The 22,010-nt window shown below is 54.3% G+C and overlaps 1 protein-coding gene and 1 long non-coding RNA gene across 3 annotated transcripts in view; one reads left to right on the top strand and one right to left on the bottom strand.

The window, feature by feature from the left end:
* LOC119872487 overlaps positions 1–21,992 on the bottom strand; it is a 25,339-nt gene extending 3,347 nt beyond the window's left edge. The window contains exons 1-3 of one of the 2 annotated variants that reach the window (XR_005361847.1): positions 20,613–21,992; positions 15,643–15,735; positions 9,832–9,933 (exon numbers count right to left, since the gene is read on the bottom strand). This is a non-coding gene — a long non-coding RNA (uncharacterized LOC119872487). Of the gene's footprint in view, positions 1–9,831; positions 9,934–15,642; positions 16,205–20,612 lie in introns of those variants that run through there. The other variant, XR_005361846.1, reaches the window with a different exon arrangement.
* On the top strand, positions 4,565–14,693 carry FCAMR (Fc fragment of IgA and IgM receptor). Its single transcript, XM_038541996.1, is given in 6 exon segments — positions 4,565–4,622; positions 9,656–9,912; positions 9,914–9,995; positions 10,862–11,603; positions 12,271–12,386; positions 13,018–14,693. Coding segments are annotated over 6 exon segments (1,413 nt in total). The 5' UTR covers positions 4,565–4,588; the 3' UTR covers positions 13,200–14,693.
* Positions 21,993–22,010: the final 18 nt, after the last annotated feature.

The following is a 22,010-nucleotide window of genomic DNA, read 5'->3' as shown; positions in this document are numbered from 1 at the left end:
ATAGAGGAAAAGCTTCAGAAAGGACTGTTTTTTGAGGCTGTGATCATTAAATGACACCTGCTCTCTGTCGCTATAAACTAATCTATTAATATTATCTATTAATATTATCAGCTGACATTTACTGAGAATTTGCTACACGCAGGGAACTTTAAGTTACATGGATTGTCACACTTAATCCACAAACTTTATGAGGTAGGTGCTATTATCTCCTGTTTTCAGATGAGGAGAACAAGGGGTAAAAACGGTTAAGTAATCTGACCCATATCACTTTTCCAGTACAAAGTAGGGCTGGGATATTAACTTGGAAGGAGTCTTAACTCCAAAGTCTATGTGATCAACCACACAGTGCTCTACTGCTCCCGGCGGAGCTGGGGAATGGAGAATCTAGCTGGGCGTTAACCCTCTCTGCCACCATTCAATTCTGGGGATAAGGGGGGCCATCACGTACAGTTCTTCAGGTTGTGCACTGCGTCAGCATGCCACAGCTAAGGGGATGCCATTTCCATGGTACATGTATTCTAACTTATAGGAGAGGCTACAGGTGTCGATGAAGATCTGGGCAGTCTAACCACGTCCTGGAATAGTGGCACATGCCGCTCCGCACACAGTAACTGGCATACACACGTGCCCAAGACCACCTTGGCCCTGCCACACCCTGGACATCCTACAGTAATGCTTCTTTTCCTCCCTTATTTGCTGTCAGTGACCCAAATCCTACCCACAATCTATCTCCAAACCTGGAAGGGGGAATGCATAGGTAATACGTGCTGCCATCTATGGTCACGGCGCAACAATATATCAACTGCCTTGATTTTTCTAAAGAAGTGCCCTTTTTCACTGGCCTACGGGTGCTATGGTGCCCATTAGGGGCCCTGGTGGGAGTCCCTCACTGGAGTCTACAGCACCTCCATCCCTTGGAGCATCTTAGTTGTCATTTTAATGTCAGTTTAAAACCAACAGAGGTGGGATCCCTGGTGGCTCAGCTGTTTAGCTCTTGCCTTCAGCCCAGGGCGTGATCCTGGAGACCTGGGATTGAGTCCTGTGTCGGGCTCCCTGCATGGGGCCTGCTTCTCCCTCTGCCTGTCTCTCTCTCTCTCTCTCTCTTTCTCTATCATGAATAAATAAAAAATAAAAATAAATAAATAAAACCAACAGAGGTAGGCATTACATCTTTTAAGAGGAAGTGAACCCACCCCTGATGTGTTTTCCAAAGCAACATATTGGGGTGTTTTTAAGCATGTTGTCCTCCTGGATGGGCCACCACTTGTCAGTGCTCTCTTTCCATGGAGCCCGTCTCATTTCCTGTATTGTGCTCGCTCTGGAGCATGAATCGGGGACTACCAGGCACGCAGTTGACCTGGAGCCCGTGACCCAAACTGGCTCTCCCTGGCGGCCGAAGGGGCCAGGCCAGCAGAAGGCCCCCGCTGTCCAGCCAGCCTACAGGGGAATTCCTCTCCCAAATTTTCTCCCCTCCCCAGATTGTTGGTTGCATTACTTATCCTCAAGGGGCCAGTTACACTGGGGCATCCTGAAAGATCAGGATGGGGCCTTGGGCCGGAGGGGTAACGAGAGGTTGGAGAATGTAGATCCTTGACACCACGGTCGCCACCCCTGGAAAAGTTCTGCGAGAGTAAGTGACAGCGAGGACCACAAGGACCGGCTCCTGGCTCCTTCCTAGACCTAGAAGCCAAGGCGCGGGGTGCAGCGACTTGCTGCAGGTGCGGAAGCGGCGGGGGGCAGAGAGAGCCCCTCTCGCACTTGGAGCTTCCAGTGCAGCTCCAGCTGCTTTCCAGCCCCCGGTGCTACCTTCTCAGTGTCAAGGTTAAGGAGAAGAAGCTAGACGGTGTTCCAACACCAGCATCTCAAAAAGACAGACAGACAGACAGAGAAGGAGAGTCCGGGTGGATCTTATCTCTGGACTGAGATGGCTGCAGAAGCCTCAGCTAAGCCAGGAGGACAGGTGAGCCTTGGCTTTGTCCCCAGAGGCTGGGGTCCTGTCTCCCCGGGGAGGGGTGGTGACTCGCAGCAGCAAGTCTCACGTGTGCAGTGGGGGCCCTTCCCGGGACAGGCGTGTCCCTCCTGCCTCCCCGCTCTCCTGCTCACCCTGACACGCGACTCCCTGAGTCACGTAGGACCCACACACGTCACAAAGAGCTCTGGAGCAGGATGCATTGCTCTAGGTCATTCTATGGTTCGATCAGCCACAGGCAGGGCCAGCCAGAGCTCCTGAGTCCTGCTTCTGGGCTGCACTACCCAACGTGGGCTCCTTGGCTTTCGTGTGGGCTGTCCCCAGGGGCAGGGAACAGGACAGAAGTGGCCTGGGGGGACCGGAGGAGGGGGGCAGTGGGGATTTGGGGCGCAGTTCCCAACCCCCCCCCCCCCCCCCCCCCCGCGCCGTGCTGGAGATGGGGTAGATGCTCTTCCCGGCAGGACAGGACTGGGGTGTGGGGGGGGCCGAGAGCCCCCACCCTGGCCCTCATCTCAATCCCAAGGTGCTGGGCGTTACTCCGAGGCCTGCAGCCCCAGGCTGCTGAGCTGGGGCTCCCGGTATTCCGGAGAAAGGCTTTCGGAGGTCACGGGCGGGGCGGGTGCCAGGAGCCTGGGCGCACTTCCTGCAGTGTTCCCCTGCCAGCCTCCAGTCAAGGCCGATAACCCGAGGCCGCTTATCTCGGTCGAGCTTCCTCATTGCCCCTCGGGGCAGGTGCCTTTGCTCCTGAGCCTGGAGATTGCTGCCTCCCCGCACTGGCGCGGGGGCGGGGGGGGGGGGGGGGGCAGACTTTGGCCTCGGCGCGCAGAGTCAGCACCCAACGTGCTAGAAAAACTTCGCCCCCGCGGACCTGGGCTTGGTGGGCGGTAATCAAGCAGCAGATTAGGGCAGCGCACCTGGCAGAGGCCGGCGGGGGAGGCAGGCGGCCAGCAGCCAGCGGGCGGGCGGGGGCCTCTTCCAGGGCCGCCCCCTCGGGGCTCCCTCGGGGCCAGCCCCAGCCCCGGCCTCCAGCGACCCCCCTGCTGTCGCCCCCCACCCCCGCCCCGTCTCCTTAGGGCCTCCCTCCCATTCCCTCCCCTCCTCCCCTACTCCGGCTGGGCCCTGGGGAGGTGCCGGTCCCCTGCCCGGGGCCAGACCGCTGACTGTGCACCTGTTCTCAACCTTAGTGAGGTAGGGACGAGAGGAGGAAGGACCCCAGGACAGCCAGCCGGCCTCCCTCCCTCCCTCCCTCCCTTCCTCCCTTCCTCTCTCCTTTCTCCCTCCCTCCCTCCCTTCCTTCCCCTTCCTCCTTTCCTCTCTCCTTCCTTCCTCCCCTCCTTTGCTCCTTCCTCCCTTCCTTCCTCTCTCCTCCCTGCCTCCCTCCCTTCCTTCCTCCCTTCCTTCCTCTCTCCTCCCTGCCTCCCTCCCTTCCTTCCTCCCTTCCTTCCTTCCTTCCTTCCTCCCTCCCTTCCTTCCCCCTTCCTCTCTCCTCCCTCCCTCCCTTCCTTTCCTCCTTCCTCCCTTCCTCTCTCCTTCCTCTCTCCTCCCTCCCTCCCTTTCTCTCTGCATCTCTCTTTCCTCTCTCCTTCCTCCCTCCCTTCCTCCCTTCCTTCCTTCTAGGTCCCAAGAACCGCAGGCAGTACATAGATTTCAAGCACAGATTTGGGATCCGTCAGTTAGCAACCGTGAAAACCCTAGGGGAACACGGATGAAGCAGGCATTTCTAATCAGCATGCGATGAAAGCCGACTGGTGGGGACAGGCAGGGCGTCTGTCGCAGGAGTGGTCAGTCCCGCTCCCGAGAGCCCGCGGTGCCCCCACACCCTGTGGCCTCCTGTCCAGAGCCCTGGGGTAGAGGGGTGACACACACAGGCCCACCCTCGAGTCTCTGGCGGGGGAGATCAGCGTTGGCCAGGGGACAGGGAGGGCTTTCTAGAAGTCCTGGAGAAGAAAGAGAATGAACTAGGGCCCTTGTGCAATTGCTCGTCCCGTGAGCCAATGTTTAAGTCCTTGTGACTGAGCGGAGGCACCCCGCCAGCAAAGCAGCAGCTCCCCTTGAGGGAATCAGCTGTTCTTCGGCCAAAAAGAAGGGGTGGGGGGGGGCGGGAACTGCTCGGTCCCTGCACACTGCCCGCGCCCCTGGCACAGTCGAGTTCCAGTTGCACAACGGCCCCCTGACGCACTTGCTCGTTCCCCGGGCCAGGAACCCAGCCTGCCAGGCCCCACCACCCAGCCTGGGTCCAAACTGCAAGCCTGTAGCCTTTCCGTGACACAAGGCTCCCCCAGGATTCCCAGCTCCGCCGTGTGGGTGCAGGGGCTGGGATCCTACAGAGGGAGCCCCCCACTCTGCTGAACACAGATACCCCAAGGGCAGGGACACTGGAGCCCGGTGATGGGGCCCCGGGCCAAACACACATGCTTCGGAGCGCGGTGGAGTCCGCGTCCTGCGCTTGGTTAGGCACGGCCCACCCAGCACAACACGGCGCGAGCGGACGTCCTGCAGTGAGAGAGGGCTCACCCCAGGTCTCCCTGCTGCTCACCCCAGCTTCTCACTGGTCCCCCTCAGGCTTCTTCAACTATAGTGCTTTCTTTGCAGGTCACCAACCGGAGGGCAGGATGGAAAATGCCCGTCCTCCTCATGGTGTGCCTATTGCAAGGTGAGACCCCAACACAGCCCCGGTTCAGAGCTTACAAAACCAGCCCCGTGGCTTCCAGGCTGCAGGGATGCACGGCGCGCCGCCCAGCTCCCTCGGCAGTCCGGGCCTACCCCTGGCCTTCCCTCCTGGAACCCCAGGCCATGCAAGATCCAGGGGGTGGTCAGGTCTGGCTCCAGGGGGAATGAGACAGGCAAGAGCTCCCCAGAGAGGGCATATGCCTGCTTTGGTCATTTCTAGAATAATCACTGTTTTGACATTTCCCTGTGTCTCTGCTCTCTTCCATTCAAATTGCTGACTGAAAGTCAGCTGCGTTTGCAAGATAACGGGTCCAGGGCATGAAAGCAACAGATGGAAGGTGCGCTGCTTGTTCCCACTCATTTGAAAAACAGGGATCCCTGGGTGGCTCAGCGGTTTGGCGCCTGCCTTTGGCCCAGGGCTTGATCCTGGAGTCCTGGGATCAAGTCCCACGTCAGGCTCCTGGCATGGAGCCTGCTTCTCCCTCTGCCTGTGTCTCTGCCTCTCTCTCTCTCTCTCTCTATCATGAATAAATAAATAAAACCTTAAAAAAAAAAAAAAAGAAAGAAAAACAGCACCAGGCCCAATACTGAGGACTTTGAGATGCAGACCTGCCCTACCCCAAAGTGCTGAGTCTACTAAGAAGCTAGGTGGGTAGATGATATTACATCTCTGCATCCACTGGTTTAGTCAACACACATCCACGGAGGGCCGATGACACGCCAGCCACAGCGACAGTGGGGGAAAGACAGCCCTTGCCCTCCGGGTCCTGGCAGGCTGGTGTTGGGAGGCTGGATAGATCAAGGCTCAGATGACACATAGCCCTGTCTCTGTGCTGCGGTGTCTAGATTTTTTTTTTTTTAGATTTTATTTATTTATTCATGAGAGACACAGAGAGAGAGGCAGAGACACAGGCAGAGGGAGAAGCAGGCTCTCCATGGGGAGCCCGATGTGGGACCCGATCCTGGGACTCCAGGATCACCACGCCCTGAACCAAAGGCAGATGCTCAACTGCTGAGCCTCCCAGGCACCCCTGGTGTCTAGATTTTATTTTAATGGTAATGGGGAACCCTTGAGAAATGTAGTGACTGTTTGCCCAGAGCGTCTGGTACCTAGAACCTAGTCCTGAGTACACGCTGAACAAATAACCATTGAATGAATGAATAAAAAAATGCTATGGTAATACAAAAAAAAAGATTAATAATTATGTTTGGCCTATAAACAAATCAGAATTTTCAGGAAACGAAGGTTCATTTTGAGCAAGGACTCTCTGTGATATAATCATACCATCTCTTTATTTCAATCTCCCGTGCGCCCCTTTAAAATTTCTCAGTAGAAAAAAAAATAAAATAAATAAATAAAAATAAAATAAATAAATAAAATAAAATAAATAAAATAAAATAAAATAAAATAAAATAAAATAAAATAAAATAAAATAAAATAAAATTTCTCAGTAGAAGGCAGGCATCCCCCTGCCCCCAAATGAAAACTCAGGCAGGCCCGTGATTTTTCTGCTAACATGTTAACGTAGGTAAGAGTCCTGACTTAATTCCTTTAGGTCTCAAATCTGAATTTGATACTTTAAAGGATGTAGTTAAATGTTTTGGTCAGGACTTCAATCTTTTTTCAAAGACAAGCCCCCTCATCCACCCAAGGCCTGCGGTCAGGAGGCAGTGCAGGGGACGTGGTGACTGTCTGCTCTGTTCCTCTCTCCCCTCTCATCCCCATGTTGGGACCCCAGCAGGGTCACAGGAGCAAAAAGGGAGGAGAGGCAGGAGGCAGGGAGCTCTTACTCCATGGGGGGCGTCCAGCAATCTGGCCTGGCAGGGAGTTTAGAGCTGGCTCTGTCTCTCGTGGGTGCATTTGTGAACTTAGGAGGCCCCCTGATGGTCCATCTCCTCCCTTTGCCCCAGGTTCTGCTTTGACCCCTCCACACAGAAGACCCCATTTCAGATGCCTGTGGAATGGCCCTGTCCCCTCCGGGGCCCACCTCTGGGCCAATGAATCACTCACTCCTTTCTCGCCCCTCTGCCTGATGGAGGAGACGTCCATCGCAGGTGCAACCCCTCTCCCTCTGCCCTGCCTCAGACCTCTCCTGCTCTCTCAGACCAAGTCTGTCTCCAATCCCTGGCCTCCCTCCATCTGCCGGCCCCCCCTCGCTCTTTCCCAGGGGGAGCCATAGCCACAGACAACCGCAGGGAAATGATGGGGGAATGAGCGCAGGCACCCCAGGGGGGCACCATATTCATCCTAAAATGCTAGCCCTTTCCTTAATTCCCACAGGTGACTAATAAAAAATTCCAAATTACTTAGAATACCTACCAAATATATTCCAAATTATATATAATATAATATATATACATATACGTTAATTACATATAACTAAGAGCTACTGATCAGTAATCCATAAAACGAGTCTCAAGGGCAAGGACAATTTGGTATTAATAAAAGAAAAAAAATGTTCATTGCGAGAGCTCATTTAGAATTCCTTTTAAAAATATTTTCTTTATTTATTTGACAGAGAGAGAGACAGGGAGGCCATAAGCAGGGGGAGCTGCAGAGGCAGACAGAGAAGCAGGCTCCCTGCTGAGCAGGGTGCCCGACACACGGGGCTCGAACCCAGGATCATGGGGTCATGACCTGAGCTGAAGGCAGACAGACGCTTTACCATCTGGGCCACCAGGCACCCCTCATTAAGGATTCTCAATCAGCTTTCTCCTGAGCAGTCAGACTGCCCCATCCTGTTGACTAATGGGGCAGAGAGTCTCTCGAGTGTGCGCCCCGCAGGTCGTAAGAATTCCCGAAGCTAGAGTGTGAGCACTTACTCAGGGCCCCAACACGCTGTCCCAAGACGGTCCTTGTTTATAATCCTGAAAATTCTCTCAATGATAAATTGCCATTTAGCTTTACTGATCGTGGCCTAGTTGGACGTACGTCACTTAATTAAAACTACAGTGAGAACATTGCTACAGTCGTGGCACGTACGGCCTTGAGTCTCCCTATGATTAGACCTCAAGACATACGCAGCAGGCAGGCCAGCTCCGTGAGCGCGTGCCCTATGCATCACAAGGGCTCCAGCCTCAGAAGACCCCTGGTTTACTGCCCTGCTATTACCATAAAGAACGGGGGTTAATAGCCTCCGAACAGCGGGGTCCTGCATTTTCGTTTTGCACTGGGCTTTGCGATTCTGTAGCCAGTTCTGGCCACAGGATATTGTTAAGCTTAGATATTAAACTGAGCCTTCTTGGGGTGCCTGGAGAGCTCAGTTAGGTTGAATGTCTACCTTCGACTTGGGTCATGATCTTGGGGTCCCAGGATTGAGCCCCAATTCGGGCTCCCTGCTCAGTGGGGAGCCTACTTCTCCCTCTCTCTCTGCCCTTCCCCCTACTGGTGCCCTCTCTCTCTCTCTCTCTCTGTGTGTGTCAAAGAAATACAATCTTTAAAAACAAACAAAAACTGAACCTTCTTGGCTTCAGAGGCCCTAGAGACATAGAACAAATTGATAGATGCCAGGCACCGACATCCCAAAGCAAGATATTTAACCGCCTGTGTAGGATTGTGGGGAGAGATGGCACAGCTGGTTGTGCGAGCAACAGCCCCCCCCCCCCCCCATCTGAGGAATCCTGAGAGGGTGGCCACACTCCCTGTAAGAGCTGTTTTGGAGAGAGATGTCAGCGTGTTGTGCTCTCCTCCACCTGCCCCCTCCCCACCCCCAGGAGACAGACAGGAGGGCTTACTTCCCCCTTCACGTTCAGTCCAGCAAGAGAAGGAAACTTGTAGAAAGCTACGCAACATGCTGTCCCGTGTCCCAGCTTCTCTGGACAGCAGGACAAAACTATGCTTCCTGTGACCAAATGTGGCACCTACGAAAAGAGCTGGCATGGGGACTCCACCACAAAGGCCCCCCAGAAGGGACCATGACCACAAAAGGAAGGGCGGGTGGCCAGAAGCCATAGGTTTGGTGGAGGTGGAGGAGGCCCAAAGGCCAGCAGGACAGGCACTTCTTGCAAGAAAGGAACAGCAGCCAGAGAGCATGGGAAAGTCTGGGGGGCCAAAGTCCCAGGAAGGGCCCTGGACATGCGTGTACCCAGAGAGCAAGGCGAACAGCCCACAACTCTCTCCCCCACCTTCCTCTCTGCCCCTCCGTATGCGATCCCCGAGGGGCCTACACCGCGATTTTGAACAGAGGAAGGAGGAGCGCGGAGAGCCTGGAGTTGCAACCGGTCATTGCACTGCCCTGGAGATGCCATTCTCAGGCCGGACCAGACTTTTTCCTCTCCGGGTGAGACGACAGAACCTACTGTCCCCAAAAGGATGCCTGAGATGCGTGAAGGAGCAGAGCCAATATGAAGAGACAGTGAAAGGACAAGCTTTGCTTCTGCCCACACCGGGTCAAGTTCGTGCCATTCGGTAGACAGGCCACAGCTTGGGTCAGGCGTGATTTATGCCACTTGCCAGAGCAGACATGGTCCCAGTCTGTGCTTTGATGGGGGCACGTGATGGTGACATTTCTACAGAAGAGTGCCGGGAGCGAACATTTTTCGATCCTGGGTCTGGGGACGGCCCCCCAGGGCGACCGGGATTCTTGTGTGTAGGGCACCCTCCCCTCTCAGAGGAAAGCAGCCCAGCCTCCCTTTCCCGCGTACCCTCTCTCTTCTGCGGTCCAGCAAACCCACCACAGACCTGCACATGTTGACACAGGCTCTGGGTGGACTTGTGTGACCACACCTGGCACCTGGCACAGGACAGGTGCTGGCTAATAGCTGGTAAGAGTATCCTTGCATTTCTGTGTCTCAGATGGGGCCTTGGATGCAGCTCCATTCCATATCTTGGGGTGCTCTGGACCCAGGGGCTAAGCTCTGACATGTCCATATTGATTCTTCTTTCTTCACTTTCATGAGGCCATTTTCCGACCTGTCCCCTCATCCTGGCAGAGCGTGGAGCTCGTGACTCCCCAAACGGTGACCACACTCAACGCCCCCTTTCCTCTGACTTTTTCCCCCTCTCTCTGCCTGCAGCTGCAGGTGCATTGAAGGGCCCGAGGCTGGTGTCCGGGAAGCCTGGGGGAGCTGTCACCATCCGGTGCCACTACGCCCCCTTGACCATCAACATGCACGACAGGAAGTACTGGTGTCGCCTAAGCCCCGTGACACACATCTGCCACACCATCGTGTCCACCACCCACTACACTCACCTGCGCTACCGCGGCCGCGTGGCTCTCGCTGACTTCCCGCGGAGAAGCTTGTTTGTGGTGACGCTGGCCCAGCTGTCCCCAGGATGACGTGGGGCGCTACCGCTGTGGCATTGGAAACACGAACAACATGTTCTTCTTTAGCATGAACCTGACCGTCTCTGCAGGTACGCGCTCACGGCTGGCGGGTCAAGTCCGGTGAAGAGAGTGCAGGGAAGGCAGGTGCAGGAGATGCTGCACGGGTCCAAGAGGGCTTTGCCCCCCCCCCGGGGGGGGAGTGATGAGGAAAAGCTGGGGGTAAGGCCAGACCTCTAGGAAGCAGGCTTTCATTTCAGAAAAAAAATCACCTTCAGAAGGAAGGTAGATATTGAGCAACCCTTCCCAGCAGGAACGCAGGCGGGCCATCCCACCCGAGCTCCCCCACGGCTCGTGGCAGGCGTATTTGGACAGGACTCGAGAAGGGAGTGAATCGGATAATTTGGCCGCTTGGGCTCACGATGTCTCTTTGTTCAGACAAGCAGAGCAGGTGAGACACGAGCACAGAAGAGGCTCTTCCTGAGACCGGGCCCCTGAGCAGACGTCTGGCGCCTCCCAGGTCCATGCTCTGCGTGGAAGGTTCCAGAGAAGTGACCTGGAGCTGGGGACCCACGGTCCACGGAAGGGTGCCCAGGCGGTGGCAGCCCCGGGGAGGGGGCATGGCAGGCAGGGGGCAGTGCCTGGGACCGCACTTGCCTAAGCATCTGGCGAGAGCCCCACGTGGTGGGCTGGGGCCCAGGGGCTGCCGGACGGCTCGGGAGGGCATGTGTGGGCACCACACGAGGAGGAAGGACCAAAGCACGTCAATGTTTGCAACAGGCTAGAGAAGACACCTGGTTTTCCCTAATTTTTTTATCCTATCCCATATATTGAGCAAAGGCTGTTGCTTCGTGAGGCCACGTTCCTCGGAGCGAACACGTTAGGCCTGGCGCCCTTTGGTGACTCCTGCGGGTAGCCGGGGTAGCCTTCCCATGGGGTGTCCCCCTGCCGTTCGCAGGCCCTTCCGGCTCCATCCCCACGGCCACTCCGGCTGCCACTGAGCTCGTCACGGGATCCTTTGGAACAGCATCACCAGTGGCCAACGGATGGACCCCAGGAGCCACCCAGACCATAGAAAGACAGGGGACAGGATGGGCCGGAGTCGCTGGGACTCCAGGAACAACAGCTGAGGGAAGGCAGACCCTGGGAACAACAGGGGCAGGAGCTCTAGGGACGGACAGCCAGGGAGCGGCCTCTGTCTGGGCAACGGTCCCTATTCCAGAGAGTCCGGCTTCAGCGATCGGAGGCGTGTCCGACACAACAGAAGATGTTTGGGTGTGGGACCCCAGAGGCTCGGTAGCCAACAGGGCTCGGCCCAGCGAGGAAGCGGGGGAGACAACTACTGAGGCCGATGGAGCAGAGGAAGAAACAGAGAGGGTCAGAACAGCCCCGGATGTAGCTGCGAAGGTCACAGGGACCCGTAGGCCATCAACTCTGGTCTCCGAAAAATGGGTGCAGGGAATCCTTCGAGAAGCAACAACTGTTTCTGAGCCACAAGCTCTGGGCTCCATTGAAGGAACTGCTCCAGCTGCAGGTGTGTGGACCCTGGGCCCCACCAGCAGAGAGATGGCATCCGAGGAAGGAACCACCCAAGGGGACCTAGACAGGCCTGCTGGAGACAGCGATCCCCAAGCCACACCGAGCCAGGCCCCAGCTGCTGGGTCCATGAGGCCCTGGGGCAAGGGGTCCCCCATGAAGAGGTAAACTCCCAGACCCTCGTCTCGGCTGGGGCCCTGCCTCTGCCCCACTTTCCGCATGCTCCTCTGTGGGCTGACCTCTGTGCCCCCCTCCATCTGCTCACTCCTCTTTGTAAGCCCAGGACAGTGAAGGGCAAAGACCATCAAAATCACAGACCCTCCCTTGCCTGTTCAAGGGTCCTTGCTAAGAAACCCCGAGTATTTTCATGTGGTTCTCAAGTAAAATCTAAACATTAGGAAAACGGACTATTTAGGTGGAACCTTTGGGACTTTTTTAAAAGATGAGGAACAAAAAAATCTAGACATGGGAGGTCCTTGCTGAAGCCACAAGGAAAGATTGTGGTGGAGCCAAATGCCCAGGGTAGATTCCCTGACTCACTCAGCTATTTCCCACTGGGGCACATGGTGGGGCCCGTACCCAGGCAGGGAAGACAGTAGCGACAGGGATGCAGGGCTTGGGAACCTGAGGGCTGGGTTCTGGTCCCAGCTTTTCTACTAACCTGCTGTGGGAATGAGGGCAGCCCACCTCCCCCACCTCAGCTTCTCACCTGTAAAGTGAGCGGCGAGGGTCAAACGCCCTTCAGTCTCCCATCCAACTCCAACCTCCACTCCCCTGTGCTCTTTCCACTCCCCCCCCCCCCCCCCGACTCACTGGCTACATCTACTCCAGCGCTACTCCAGGAGAGAAAAACAAATCTTGGATCCTGATTCCGGTATCTATGCTGTTCCCCGTTACGCTTGTGGCTCTTGGCCTATTGCAAAAGAAGCTCCGGAGAAAGAGGATGAGTGAGTTGAGTTGCAGTAGCCCCCCGGGGTGGGGGTGGGGGTGCAGGGAGTGCTTGGTCCCATCTGACACCTTGGGACTGGGTGGGGTCAGGGTTGATGCCAGGACCTCTGGATGTAGAAATGCTAAATTCTCGTCTGAGCCACTGAACCACTCCTGGTTTATCAATAAAATGGGGAAATCATCTCTGTACGTATGCCTCAGCGACCTCCCAGGGCTGAAGGAGAAGCTCTTCAGGGGATGGCAAGACACATGCTACTGGTAGGCATGTGTGCCACAAGAGCAAGCAGCAGGGCTGGGATCAGATATGGGAGCAGACAGCACTTGCGTCCCCTACACAGTCTAGCTGGGCATCTCTTCCAGCCCAGTTTTAAATACTCGTAAAAATGAGGGCTCTATGGTGTTTAGCGCTTCTGAAGAGAGGGTGAGATTTCTGGGAGCAAGTGCAAGAGGCTAAGTTGATCACACCCAGGACCCCAAAGGTCTTGGCCCAACCCCTTTCAATCTAAGGGTTCAATTGCAACTCTTCTGGTGTCAGGAGTTTCCCAAAGTCTGTGGGGGTTGGGGGTTGGGGTTCCCAGGGAATCGAATTCAGTCCCCAGTCCCCTCACAGCATCCTCTGTATGTGTGCAGCTCAGGAGACAGAGAGGACTGCAGGGGTCACCTTGATTCAGATGACATATTTCCTGGAACTGAGCCTCCAGCCAGACCAGCTGCCTCTCATAGAAAGGAAGATGCTCCGGGGTGACTGTCCTCCCCAGGCCAGTCTGACAGTCCCGGAGAGGCACCCCGGACCCCGAGGAATAGAAGAGTAAGCTGCTCAGTCACCATGGGAGGAGAACCAGGACCAAACACCGTAACTTCAGCCTTTTCTCATCCTTCCTCCACCTGCATGAAGGGGAGCTAATGGAGCTGGGGCTCCATCTGGGGAGGCAGGGGCTAGCCATCCCTGGGCCTAGGAAGGGCAAGCATTTCCCACAGCCAAAGGTGATGCTTGACTCAAAAGAGGCTTCAAGAAAGGATTTATTAAACCCTGGTGGTGGTCCCCAGGGGAAAGTGGGATTTCCATACCTGGGGATTTGATAATAGAAGAGGCTGCCAATTGCTGTGACATCTTAGGCATCACTCCTAGCCCTCGCTAGCTGCCCTCTTTCCTGAGGTCTGCTAGCACTCGACCTGCTGCACACATTTAATCATATTCATGTACACGAGGCTGCCTTCTCAAGTACATCCTAAGCTCCTTTAGAGCAGTAATTATGTTGGATCCGCCTCACTATGTCCCCAGACAACTTCCAAGTCAGTGGGGGTCCCAGTAAATATTTGTGACTGGAGGGCTGACCGGAGGGCATGGGCTCAGTGGCCTCTGAGATACTCTGAGCCCCCCACACTTGGAAGTTCCCCTGGTTGACTCCACCAGCAGGTGCTTTCTCCATGGAAACCAAAAAGAACAACCCCTATTCCTCAAATCATTCCTCCCCAGGAGCCCTCACTCACTACGCTCTAGACCTTTGACCCAGGCAAAATTTTCTGGGGTTTTCCTAAATTCATGGATGAGGAGGGTGTTTTTCAGTAGATCCTCACCTTGTTCATAAAGCTCCACTTGTTCAACTGCTTATAAATCTTTGATATCAAGGACTGTTGATAAAGCTGAGACATGGTCATTTTAGGGGGAGGGAGGTGTTAACAGAAAAGGTGGCCAGAAGGAATTTTATGTGGATTCTGCTTTATGACCATTTCATCCCATGCCTATTGGGGAACTTGCCCTCTACCCTTGGTCCCACGGCTCTTTTATTTTGTCAAATCTGTTAATCAGCTGTCTAAGCTTCATGTTTGGGCAAAGCAGCCTTTGAGCCTTGGAAGAGAAAGAGAAGAAAGACTCTGATATCGAGTTCAGAATTGTCGGGTCGACATTTCCAGAAGAATCAGCCCTGCCTCCTCCCATGCTGTCAGCCACAGTAGAAACCCTTCATTAATACCTCCTCACAGCTGGTACCGAGCACAGACACTGTCCACAGAAAATCATGGCAGTTTGGTCTTTAAGGTTGGTGAGAGAGACCCCATTTTTTTGGATAAGGGGTGGGGGGCGTTGAATGTATCTAGCCAAATGGATTGTAGACTTTCAGAGCTAATAGATCCTTAGAGTCTAGGGGAAGTAACTGAGGCCCTGTGGGGAAAAGAATTTGGTTAAACCCAGTGGGTACTTGAGCAAGGATCAGAAAAGGGACCTCATAACCTTGATCTTGTGCTTTCCTCACTTTGCCATTGCTAAACAGTGTATCGAAGCCAAACTAATAAAAAATAAAAAAAAAATCAATGACACCACAGTCATCTTGCTCCAGATCATTTTCATGAACGCTATCGCAGTGACCTACCCGAAAAACCTGCAAGAGGCCGAGATAGGACAGCCACACTACCGCATTCAACCAATGAGGAAGCTGGCCCCGGGGTGTATGTAATACAGCCAAGGTCACTTGGCCCATTAGAGGCAGGGTCAGGCTGAGAACTCAGGCGGTACAGGGTCATTCCACCCAACTAGTGTTTACCAGGGGCGTCCACAGAATGCTAGCTTCTCAAGATTGTGAAGAGGTAAAAAAAAAAAAGTTTCGGGAGATCAAACAGGTTTGGGACATGCTTGTTGAACAGTAAAAAGGTTCTTCTGTGTATGATTTTTTTGGAGGCCCTAATACACTAAGGGGCATTGTGACTAGCCCTGGGGTGTGGAGGCACCATGACTGTTTCCCCCGTCTTGGTGGAGCAACCTCACCGGACCGGGTTCCTCAGATCGCTCTGCTTGGGAAAGCTGGATGCACTGAGATCAGGGGCCTGCAAACTTTTTTACGTAGAGGACCTGATGGTAAATACTTTAGACTTTGTAGAACAAGCAGACTCTGTCGCAGCTACGCAGCTCTGCCGACGTAGCACCAAAGCAACCAGGGGCAACACGTGAAGGAAGGACTCTGGCTGGGAGCCAACACGGTTTTACTTACAGAGACAGGTGTCAGGCTGGATCTGGCTCTAGAGCCATGATTTGCCAATCCCGATCCCTGAACTAAGCCACAAGAGCATACAAGACCTTCTGTTCCCGCTCGCATGTCAAGGATCAGACCCCACTCTTCCTCATAAGCTTCCCAGCCTCCCCCTGGCCACCCTTCTCAGGGGACCTCTCCTTCCTCCCGAGTCCTGTAACACTTTCTCTTGGGGTCCAGCAGCTAGGGTGCCCTGCCCGACTATCTCATCTTGGGGAAGGAGGGGACCCACCTGGCAAGGGTGTTGCCCAAGTGGCCGGAGTCAGGGGTGACTTCTGGAAGTAGAACCGGCTGCCACGTCAGGGTGCTTTAGGGAAGCTGAGGCCTGCCAGGAGGAAGAGCCAGTACAAGTTCAAAGCGTCAGAGCAGAGCCAAGATTAGTCTCAGGGCCTACGGTTGGGAGCTGGGCAGAGATAAGATGTGAGTCAAACTCTCCCCTGGAAGGAAATGGGGGCAGCCCAAGTCTTTACTGCTCTCCTTTATGGCCTAACTGGTGCCTGGAGTGGGGCAGGAGTCAAACAGACGAAGTAGACCAACTTGGGATTGTCTGTGATTTGTTTTTCATTTTCTTTTTTTTTTTTTCATTTTAATTTTTTTATTTTTATTTTTCATTTTCTATCCCCAGCTAGCAGGCTAGTCGCATCACTGTCACGCGGGGCAGGGAAACATCCATCACTAGGTTGCAATGAGAGAAGTCTTTATGGAGATTTCTTTTTTTCTTTTTTCTTTTTTTTTTTGAAGGGAATAATTTATTTTTTATTGGTGTTCACTTCGCCAACATACAGAATAACTCCCAGTGCTCATCCCTTCAAGTGCCCCCCTCAGTGCCTGTCACCTAGTCACCCCACCCTCCGCCCACCTCCCCTTCCCCCACCCCTAGTTCGTTTCCCAGAGTTTGGAGTCTCTCATGTTCTGTCTCCCCTTCTGATATTTCCCACTCATTTTCACTCCTTTCCCCTTTATTCCCTGTCACTATTTTTTATATTCCCCAAATGAATGAAACCATATAATGTTTGTCCTTCTCCATGGAGATTTCTAATCCAAGATGCAGGGAGCACGGACTTTCCTGAGATCGAACAGATCCTCCCTGCAAGGGCGCAACTCTTCATGCTGCAGGCTTCTTGCTTTAGCAGCTCCACACAGCAGCCCCTACCCTCGGTTTTCACATTGCATTGGACGCAACATTTCCGTCAGGCAGGTCTGATGATTCTCGCTTTACACATGCAAACACTGAAGCCAGCTACACTCCCAGGGAGAGGGCAAGCCAAGAACTGAACACAAAGCCGTCTACCTCCATGGTTAAATCCTTGACCCCCACACTGCCCTCTTCCTCCGCACTTGGGTCATTGCCCTGGCATCTCATCAGGTCCTTTCCTGTTTAGCGTTCTAGAGCCTTCTTTGTTTTCCTCTGTTAGGCCTGTGTGTAGAAGGTTTTATAATCATTTCCAGTAACTTGTTTTCTTTGGTCACCCAACTGGCTTATTCCTATTCTGGCTAAATGAAGTATAAAAGTTCAGGGAGCTGGAACTGGGAGCTAAATATTTGGTCACTACCCCGAGGTCTCACCGGCCTTGTGCTAATAGAGCTCAGATCCTTAACTCCTTGCGAGGATATCTATCCATCGCAGGTGACCCGGGGCAAATGCTTGACCCCCTCCTCCCCCCCAACTTGTCACTGTTCTCCACTAAGATTTTGGGGGGTTTCTTCCTCTCCTCCAGCAGCCAGTGTGGTCTGGGAAATTCAGAATCAGCTTAAAACCAGTTTCAGTCAGACTCGAAGAAGAAAGTATTTCCATGGAATGATCTGTAATGCACTTCAGCCAAGTAGACGTGAATCGTGTGATTATTTTCCACTGGGATGGATACTCTAGGGCTAAGAGCTTGACAAATGTTGAATGGAAATGGAGATTCGACACACAAGGAAATCTGGCCCTCTGGCAGGGTCCAGCACCACCAAGCTCTCCCCTCCCCAGGAAGGGATGCAACTTGGCTCTCGGGTGCTGGCCTTCTGGCGTGCTCCCTTCACTATCAGCAGGAGGATGAATGGTCACCCCGCTACCTGCTCTCCGAGGGGTCGGCTGAAGCCCAGAAGGGCAGCAGAGAGGCAGGAAGGGACACTATGCCACACTTCTGGAGGCATGTAGAAATCAGGGACACTGAGGCACGAGGCCAGTAGGGCCATTATTTCCCACCCTGGTCCCATTTTATTGAAGACACACATTCCTTGGTTAGCATCTGGCCTCTTCTGTGTTCCACCGTTTCTAACCTCTGTCCGAGTTCCCAACCTTTGCTTATTTGCTGACTTGATCTAGATCTATCAGCTCTGCTCTGAGTCTAGAAGGTCAAAAAAGGGCCACTTCTCTCCCTAATGTTGTAAATTCCTGCCTCCCCAACCCTGAGTATCTTAGCTAAGAGGAGGAGAGCCCGGACTACCATGACCAAAGGCATTTTCCAAGTTGCCCCGCAAGTGTAGACGTTGCACTTTGGACAAGAGAGTTCAGGGAGAGGACATCGGGGAGTTTTGCTTCTTCAGAGCCTGGCATTGGAAGGACAGACTGGTGAGTGAATGCAACGGGCCTAAGCTCTTCATTTTGCCAGCACACTACACCACCTGTGCAGTGCAGACAACTACAAAATTAATCATGGTATACAGCACCAGAAAAAAGCGGATTGTACACCATTGCACAGATGGGAATGTTAAGGCTCCGATGGGCATGGGCTGCAGGGGATCTCCGAGGATATTTTTCCAGTGGCCGACAGGCAAACGGTGGGCTGAAGGCCAGGCTCGGACCAGGAACAAGGAAACTGCAAGTCCACAGGAGGACCCCAGTGGCTTATGAGAGGGGCTGGGCCCTGTTACCTGACACCCTGCCTGTTGACTTTGGATGTCTGCTCTAAAAATCTTCCTCCTTCCGCCCCTCCCTGGCCAGGGTCTGGAGGTGGGAGAGGCCAAGAGAGCAGTGAGAGCAGTTTGGTAACCTCTGAAAAGATTTGTTCATTTGTTCCTGCCTCTCAGAAGCAGAGAATGAAAGTCTCTGGGGCCCTGGGATTGGCCCCGGGGAAACTGAGACAGCCTTTGGACCATGGCCAACTTTCCAGCCCGGCTTCACTACCCCTTGCTCTTCACAGCAGGTTCCTCGGGGCAAGACACTCCGACTACAGTTTCTGCCTTCATTGCCCCACCACCCAAATGATGAAGACACCCCCCCCCCTTCCCCGCCCCAGGAGCCTCTGAGGAACTGTTGTTTTCACTCTCTGATTGGGAGTGAACAGAATTAGGGAAACAGGTGAGGGGTTGGACATCTGGGCCACGACACAGGGAGGCAGGTAGTCAGGGAGAACGAGGTGGCTCAGTGAGTGTGCATAGGAGAAAGAAGAGCTCTGAGGCTCTCATGCGTATTTTGTGCAGGAAGCTGCCTTCCCCAACACTCTCCAGTGACCAGAACCACCTTCCTTCCCGCTCTCCACGTATCCACCACCCAGCTGGCCATCCTCCGGCTTGTCCCTCACAGAGGTTGTTCTTGCCATTGACATGACGCTGGCCAGTCACAGATGTCATGCTCCCAGCTCCTTAAGAACAGCCTGGGGAGCCTCTATGAAATCACCCAATAGCCAGGCAAATACAGAGTATTTATAGCTAATCTCCTCCTCCCCACCCCACCTACTCCCTAACAGGGAAGCTCACCTGGGAAGAGGTTCAGGCCTCCGAACATACGTCTGGGCTCGAGAACTCCCCCAAAGCCTACCTGAGCCCAACCAACTAGACTATTGGAGCGCCCACTTCCACAGGGGGACTCCTGGCACGACCACACTAGGACCCACCCTCCCAGCCAGCAGCACTCAGCTAAGCACCAAGGGTAATAGTCCCTATTCCGGGGCTTGTGGTGTGGGGGGGAACCGCCCAGGACAGGAAGAGCACATGCTGTGTTCCTGCCCATCGAGGACAGCTAGGCCCAGGAATTGCCAGAATGTTACCTGCTGCTGGTGAGGGGAGGGCTGCTTAGACATGACAATCCCAAAGAGGGGGAGAGGGGCTTGATGTTTAGCTTTGGTGGGTTCACTGTCACAATTCTATTTTTCAGTGATTGACATTGAAATGACTCTGTATGATTGGTTTGCTGAGGAATGCCGGATTTTGGGGCTGGCTGGCCTGGGATTAAACATTGACTCCAGATGGGGTTAAACATTGACTCAGCCAAAGATCTGCACATGGGAGCAGAGAATGGGCAGTAAACAGCAGTGATAGGCTGCTTCATCTGTCCGCTCTTATCTCGCTGGGCTGGCAAATGCTGCATTCATAAGCGCCATCCGCAGCGAGGGACACCAGAATGCCAGGAGAGCAGGGGACGTCTGGGGAAGGAGCCCACAGCTTGGGCCTCCCCTTCTCTATGGGGTCAACCCAGGGACTTGGAGCATCCAGCTGATAACACCAGCCCGTAGGGTTGGACCTGCACAGGCGTCTATCCTTGGTCCTCTCCAGTCTTCCCTGAATGCACTGAAGGTGCAAATCGAAGTCTGTTGCCACCCGTGGAAGCACAATTCAAAAGATCCATCTGGAGAGTAGAGGCTTTGGGAAGTGGAAGAAACTTCCTAATGCTGGAGGACCCTGGTGCTTGACCGGTCTATGTCATTGCCTCATCGGGGCAACGTGGGCAAATCATGCCACTTCTCTGCCCTTGGTTCCTCCTCGATCAGCGGGAACCACTCTTTGTTCTGAGAGCCTAGGCTGCCCCATTCGTTTGAAGCTGAATCCTCAGCACCTACGTGATGCCAGCCCCTGCACATAATAAATATACTTAGTATTTGTAACAAATACACAGGGTAAGTGTAATTCGCCCCATTTTATACATGAGAAAACGAAGGTCCAAAGACCCTATGGAACTTGTCGAGGGTCCCCTGGGGCCAGCAGGTGCCAGGGCTTGGATATGAAACTGGCATTCTGGGTCCCGTGAGCTATCCCCAAGCCGGCCTGCCTCTCCATGCTGGCTACCGCCCAGCTGGTGTTGCTCCTTGGCAGCGGTGTGTGGGGTCGTGCCTCCTCAGTTAGAGCATACAGCCTTGGAGAACACGGATGCACACTTCTGGAATCTCCCTGGACCTCACCCAAACTGGTCATGGGCACTGTAGATGCTTGCAGTAGGCTCCAAAGTGGCCCCCCAAAGACACAGTCACCCCCCTGATCCCTGGAATCTGTAAATGTTACCTTATTTGGGAAAAGGGTCTTTGCAGATATGATTCAGTCTAGGGACTTGAGATGAGGAGGTCATCCTGGATTATCCGAATGGACCCTACACACCATCACAGGTGTCCTTGTAAAAGAGAGCAGAGAAACAGCTGAGGCCACATGCGGAAGGCAACGTGAGCACAAGAACAAGACTGGGGTGATACAGCCAGGAGCCAAAGGCTGCCCTGGGGATCCCACAGCAGCCGGAAGCTGGGGGAGGCGGGAGTGGGGAGCTTCTCCCCCAGAGCCTCCGGTGGGAGCACAGCTCTGTCCACCTTGATTCTGACTTTGGGTCTCCAGAACCGAGAACACGTTTCTGCGGTTTCAAGCGGCTGGAGCTACAGCGATGTGTTAGAGCAGCCCCGGGAATCAGAGGCCGTGCTCACCCGAGCCCAGACTCCCAGGACTGCAGAAGCCTTGAGGACCACGTGGCCCAGTCCTCCCATTTAGCAGAGGAAACAACTGCAGGCCTAGAGGAGGAAGCAACGTGGCCAAGGTCATTTGGCAAGTCAGAGGCAGAGCCCGAACCGGGACACGTGTGTTCCGAGCCCAGGCCAGTGCTCCTGCTGAGTCCCTTCAGACGAGAAGCCCTAGTTCTCATTATTGGTATATTCTTCTCGTGTTATTATTTCACGGCGGGGGGGGGGGGGTGTAAGTTTAAAGCACATGATGTGACGCGAGTTTCAGAAGGTGCGATTACTGCTCTCATCGTCGTTAGTGCTGAGCTGGGCCGTGGGCCCCTCCTGGCCAGTCCTTCCCCACGCAGGACAGGGAGGCAGGGGGGTTATGCTTTAGGGCCACCGAGTTCCTGATGGGGAAGCCACAGTGCCAGAGGGGAAGTTGGGGAGCTCCAATCACACCACCAGCATGTGGCTGAGCCCAAAATAAGATGCAGGGTTTCGACTTCCCGACTCTTCCCTAGGTTCTACTTCTGGTTTTCTCTTTGCCCAGAGCTGGATCAGGTAGGCCAGGTGGGCTGTGCACACGTGTGTGTGTGCCTGACACGGTCTGCCAAGACAGTTTTGGGGACTCCTGGGAGCACGCACCGGGACGTGACCTATTCTCCCCAGTACAACACAAAGAACCAGGGGTGGCGGGGATCTGCAGGTCTCCAAGGCAGCCAGAGAGGTGACCATTTCCTGGGAGTGCCTCCCCCCAGCCCTGCAAGCATTGACCACGTTTCAGCCCTAGCACCCAGGGGGCCTCCCGTGCCCCCTGCTCCAGTCCACCCGACGAGATCCGAGTCATCCTCTGCTTGGGAAAGTGAGTTAAGGAGAACCAAGAGAACAGCCGGCTACCTGCTGACTGGGTCTGGAAGGAGAGAAGTGCAAGAAGGGGGGCTTGTGGAAGGAGCTGCCACCTGGCAGGCCAGGCTTG

This window comes from Canis lupus, chromosome 7 (assembly GCF_011100685.1).
Source record: "Canis lupus familiaris isolate Mischka breed German Shepherd chromosome 7, alternate assembly UU_Cfam_GSD_1.0, whole genome shotgun sequence".
NCBI classification, from domain to species: domain Eukaryota; kingdom Metazoa; phylum Chordata; class Mammalia; order Carnivora; family Canidae; genus Canis; species Canis lupus.
This window is presented reverse-complemented; position numbering and strand designations above follow the sequence as displayed.